The sequence below is a fragment of the Misgurnus anguillicaudatus genome, chromosome 8 (assembly GCF_027580225.2).
Source record: "Misgurnus anguillicaudatus chromosome 8, ASM2758022v2, whole genome shotgun sequence".
Lineage (NCBI taxonomy): Eukaryota > Metazoa > Chordata > Actinopteri > Cypriniformes > Cobitidae > Misgurnus > Misgurnus anguillicaudatus.
This window is the reverse complement of record NC_073344.2, coordinates 23,590,691-23,595,767: the sequence shown is the minus strand read 5'-3', so window position 1 is coordinate 23,595,767 and position 5,077 is coordinate 23,590,691. Positions and strand designations below refer to the sequence as shown.

General features: G+C 37.6%; 1 protein-coding gene across 1 annotated transcript; it reads left to right on the top strand.

The window, feature by feature from the left end:
* The first annotated feature begins 1,163 nt into the window (after nt 1-1,163).
* Nucleotides 1,164-4,316, top strand: LOC129450635 (adenosine receptor A1). Its single transcript, XM_055213555.2, has 2 exons — nt 1,164-2,212; nt 2,972-4,316. The coding sequence occupies exons 1-2, from the start codon at nt 1,824-1,826 to the stop codon at nt 3,600-3,602; spliced, it is 1,020 nt and encodes a 339-aa protein (XP_055069530.2). The 5' UTR covers nt 1,164-1,823; the 3' UTR covers nt 3,603-4,316.
* The last annotated feature ends 761 nt before the right edge of the window (nt 4,317-5,077 follow it).

Genomic DNA, 5,077 nt, shown 5'->3' with positions numbered 1-5,077 from the left:
GATCATTCATATCATGAGGTCTAGAAATTAACGTCCATATCAGAGCTTAAGGCTCTCATGTCACTCTTTGCCGGAAAACCACACAGACTGTTATGCTTGATGACAAGTCTGGACCCAAAGGTTTGCATGAGCATTGGGAAATGAATTTCAGTTTAATTTTCCTACTCTTAAAGGCTCATGCCTGCTTTACCTATTCTAAATTATTGGCCACATGCAACAGACCAGAACAAGTTCATGTCTGTAGCCAGTAAAATTACAACTTATGTTTATTTATTAAATTGCAAGCTTCTGTTTTTTCAGTGTATTGCTATATGTTGTTTTTGGTGGTATCTAGTCAGAAAGCCCCCAATCTCTATGATCTAACCATCTCAAATCCTCTGCTTCTAACATAACTTAATCAATTTAAAAGAGACATTAGTGCATCTGAAGCGTTTTACTGAAATGAAACTAATCAAGGAGATTGCTTATTAAGACATCCTCCAACAGTACAACTTTTGGACTGAACATTGCTGCAGTAGACAGATCTTAAAGTGGTTGAACATCTTAAACTTTTTGGCAAGGTGGCACACAATTTCATTACAAGGTTTTGGAAGTGTTATAGTGAAGAGAGAAAGACAAAAGGAGAGATGTAGTTACAGTACAGATCCACACAGAGAAACAGACTTTCACTGCTTAATTGTGCATTTAAATAGCTATGAAAATCCCACTTGACATCTTGTTTCTCCAATACAAAAATAAGTTTTAATACAGCACAAATTTGTTTTATACTAGGAAAAACATACAAATTACTTTAAATGTTTTTGGTAAGATGAGCAAAGCTTTATAAGAGATCTCCAAAACGTCCAAATGTGCAAAAGTTGGCATTAAGTCATCAGAGATTCAATCAAAATTAAATTAAAAATTTTTTATGCACATTATTTTTTATAACCCTACATTTACAACATGTCAACAATTGTTTCGTTTTATGTCTTTTTGTATTTGCCAAAATTAATTTTTGTACCGTAGGCACAGTGAGATAGTTTAGTATTATATTATGACATCTTCTGAGCTATGAAGCAATAGTGTTTCTCAAGTTTATGACTCAATGAGAAATCTCTATTTCTGCATTTATATAAATGCTTAAAACAAAATGAGGAACCCAATAGACAAGATGTTACGAATAAAATCATCCCACTACCAGTCTGCACAGATTTTCTGTTCTGTATGTTCAAAACAGCATTTTCACTTCATAATTCTTGTATTTCCATTGGTGTTCTTTGACTTTACCATTGCCATTATTCTAAGTTAAAGTTCTACCATAAAGGTAAATATATAGATTTTATTTTATTTTATGTATAAAATGTTTATAGACAAAAGTAATTAAGTCTAAGTGTGTCTTGAAATGACATCAATGGCAAATGTCTTCCACATTACCACATCTAATCCATTAGTGCACAATAATGAGCGCTTCTTACAAAAGATTTGATTTTGATGACGTCTAATTTCCTGTGTGGTCAAATTACAATCAAATGAATCTGTCTTCTACGTCAAGATAGAAACATGCATGTATTCTGAAAATTGTTAGAGAAAACAAATACAAGAGAGATAGAGAGAGAGAGGGAGAGAGAGAGAGAAATACTACTGCAGTGACTGGACCACTCCTCCCTTTCAAGCCAGCCGTGTCTCCACACCCGGAGAAGAACAAGCAAGTTTATAAAGATGCTGGGACACAGAAGACAAAATACAGCGACGTCTCTGATCGCATCATTCGAGTCTAAAAAGTACTGAAAACTAAAGACATCATGAACAAGCCGAAACAAGAATCTTGAAGACCGAATGCCATAATGGAGAAACAACTATTGGTAAATATGGAGAACATCTCAACCCAAGTGGTCAATGGGGACTGGGAAAAAATGGATATGATGTACATTTCCATCGAGAGCACCATCGCGTTGGCTTCAGTGCTTGGTAACGTCTTGGTGGTCCTTGTGGTGTCCATGAACCACGCTATGAGAGACCCCACCTTCTGCTTTATTGTGTCTCTAGCGCTGGCTGACATTTCTGTTGGCGTTCTCGTTATTCCTCTGGCCGTGGTCATCAGTCTGGGTCTCATGACACCGTTTTACACCTGCCTCTTCATTTCTTGTGTGCTAGTTATGATCACCCAGAGCTCCATACTGTCACTGCTGGCCATCGCCATTGACAGATTCCTACGCGTCAAAATCCCAACCAGGTGAGTCTAAAACATCTTGCGTATGTCAGTGACAGCATCAAGATAACAGAGACAACAGCCAATGTTTAATAAATTAAAACAAACAACAAAAATTGTACCAACTTGGCCGATTAACATCAGCTTTGAATGAAGCTCTTTGGGATGTAGTCAACTATCCTTTCAATAGAGATGTTTTATATAAATGCTTTGCATTTTATATAATTTATCAATTTTATGATAAAAAGTTTTATAAAAATTGCATGAACTAACTTGAGTCAATTCTGGTTTGCTGGTCTTCCAGACTGACCAATAGGGAAAGTGCTTTGAACCTCACTAAATCCTGCCAACAGTCTAGACTGACCAGACCGGTAAACCAGCTTAGACTCATTTAAGCCTTTCTTCAGCAGGGAATGCAGTAATTATGTTTTATTATAAACCTTAGTCAGACTGCAGAGCGTCCATATATCTGTTGATGCAAATCAATGAGACGGTGTAAGGCTTTTAGCTAAATTAAATCCCTCCTGTTTGTCAGGGCGAGTTATGTCCACTGCTCTTTTAGTATTTTGGCAGCTTCCCTAACCGCTTATTTGCTTGCTGCTCGATGTTACTCAAACTTATGTAAATCACTTAGGAAAACGATGACTTAAAATGCATGTTTTGTATACAATAGAGAACGAATATTATTGTAGAGCTTGCTAAGGCAAGAAGTGTGTTGTATCATATTAACAATACAAATAACCATGCTGTTATTAATGATTTATCCGTGTATTATTTTAACAGATACAGCACTGTCGTCACACAAAGGCGCGCATGGGTAGCTGTAGGCCTGTGTTGGACCCTGTCCTTTCTGGCCGGGTTGGTGCCAATGACCGGTTGGCACCGCACCCCACCTGGAAACACCAGTGTGGACCTCATGGAATGCCAGTTCACCAACGTCATGTGCCTGAATTATATGGTCTACTTTAATTTCTTTGGCTGGGTGGTGGCACCCTTGACTATAATGATCAGCCTGTATGCCGAGATCTTTCGCATAATTTGCCGGCAACTCAATCGGCGAGCCGAAGCCACTTCCGATTCCAGCAGGTACTATCGCAAAGAGCTGAAATTAGCGAAATCTTTGGCACTAGTTCTCTTTCTGTTCGCTTTCTGCTGGCTACCACTGCATATTATGAACTGCATAGTGTTCTTTTGCCCTACGTGCACCGTGCCCAGGACCGCTTTTTACGTAGGCATCTTTATGTCGCATGGCAACTCCGCCCTGAACCCGCTGGTGTACGCGTTTCGCATCCAGCGCTTTCGTGAAACGCTGATCCAGATCATTCACCGATTCATACTATGTAAGATCTCATCAACCAGTCCGACCCAGCACGGTCCGGAACCGATCAATGAGAAAACACAAGCTCAGATGTAGCAGCCTGGACTAAGACAATAGGACTAGATTTGAGCCTGTAGACCATAATCTAGTCCAGGAGTGGCCATTCCTGGTCCTGGAGGGCCGCTGCCATGCAAAGTTTAGCTCCAACCCATCAATATGATCTTGGCTTCATCCATTTGTGCTTTTTAGTAGAGAGAAACCGGCTTTGTACTTGTCACAATGCTCAACGTGATACGCAAAATATCGGTGCACTAGCTTGCATTTCCGGTCTGATGCATTCCGCGTATGAATGGAAGTCAATGGAATGAAAAATACTGTGTGACTGGCCCTTTACTTGGAAATGACATTCAGGTGTGTTTGATTGGGTTGGAGCTGGAATTTGCAGGACAGCGGCACTCCAGGAGCAGGAATGTCCACCCCTGATCTAGCCAATGGATAACACTGTGAAGCTTAAAATATTTCTTCCTTTTGAATGTAATAAAAAAATATTTTCCGGCCATAATGTGGCTAGGTATGAGAACTGGGTGATGAATTGTTTGTTTAGATGCACGCCAACTAGATTAACTAGAACAAACTAGATCGGTGGTTCTCAACTGATTAGGTTGTGACCTAAAAATAAAAATTGTTCATCACGCAACAAAGGTAAACAAGAGTTAAAGGCATGAAACTAGATTATTAAAACAAAATGGCTTTTACTATTTAAAGGGAGTGAAAAACATTAAAAGCCCAAATGTGTATTTTGGCACAAATTCATGCAAGGTGAATAAAAAACAATGCAGGCATAATAATAATGGGATTGCTTGCTGTGCCAGCAGATATCTCACTGATGTTTATGAACTTCATGGTTTTGTATTTCTCATCTTCCGCACCCATATTTAATATTTGGTCCAGTGTTTGTTTCATATCAATCACTCTTGCACGGCCACAAAATATACTTTGTTACTTAGTATTTTTGTCTTGTTTGTTTTCAGTACAAATATCTAAAAAAATTCTTACCCCATTGGCAGATTTTTTGTTTGTTTTCCGCACAAATTCACTTAAATTATATATATTTTTTGTCTAAAAACTAGATTTATTATCTTATTTTGCTCAATAAGAAAATGCATTTTAATTTAAGAATTTTTAGATATTTGTACTAGAAAAACAAGATAAAAATACTAAGTAAAGAAAGTAATTTTTTGCAGTGCGCCTTTGTCATAAATGTATATATTGTTGGGCCTATTCATGGTAATATTAATAAAGGCCTATTTTTAAATGTAATTACATATGATTAACAGATTTGGTCACTTATTGATGTCCGATGCAAAAACTGGCTATGAAACACAAGCAGTTGAGAACCACTGATATACATGAGACAAATATTTACTGTTATTGGTTTGTATTTGGTTGAACAGTGAAGGTTTATGATACTGACAGAATGCGAAGAAATGCACTGTGAATTGTTTTCTTTTTATTACAATCACCATTGTTATCATTCAATAATAAAAAAAATCACAGATAAGATCTCGATT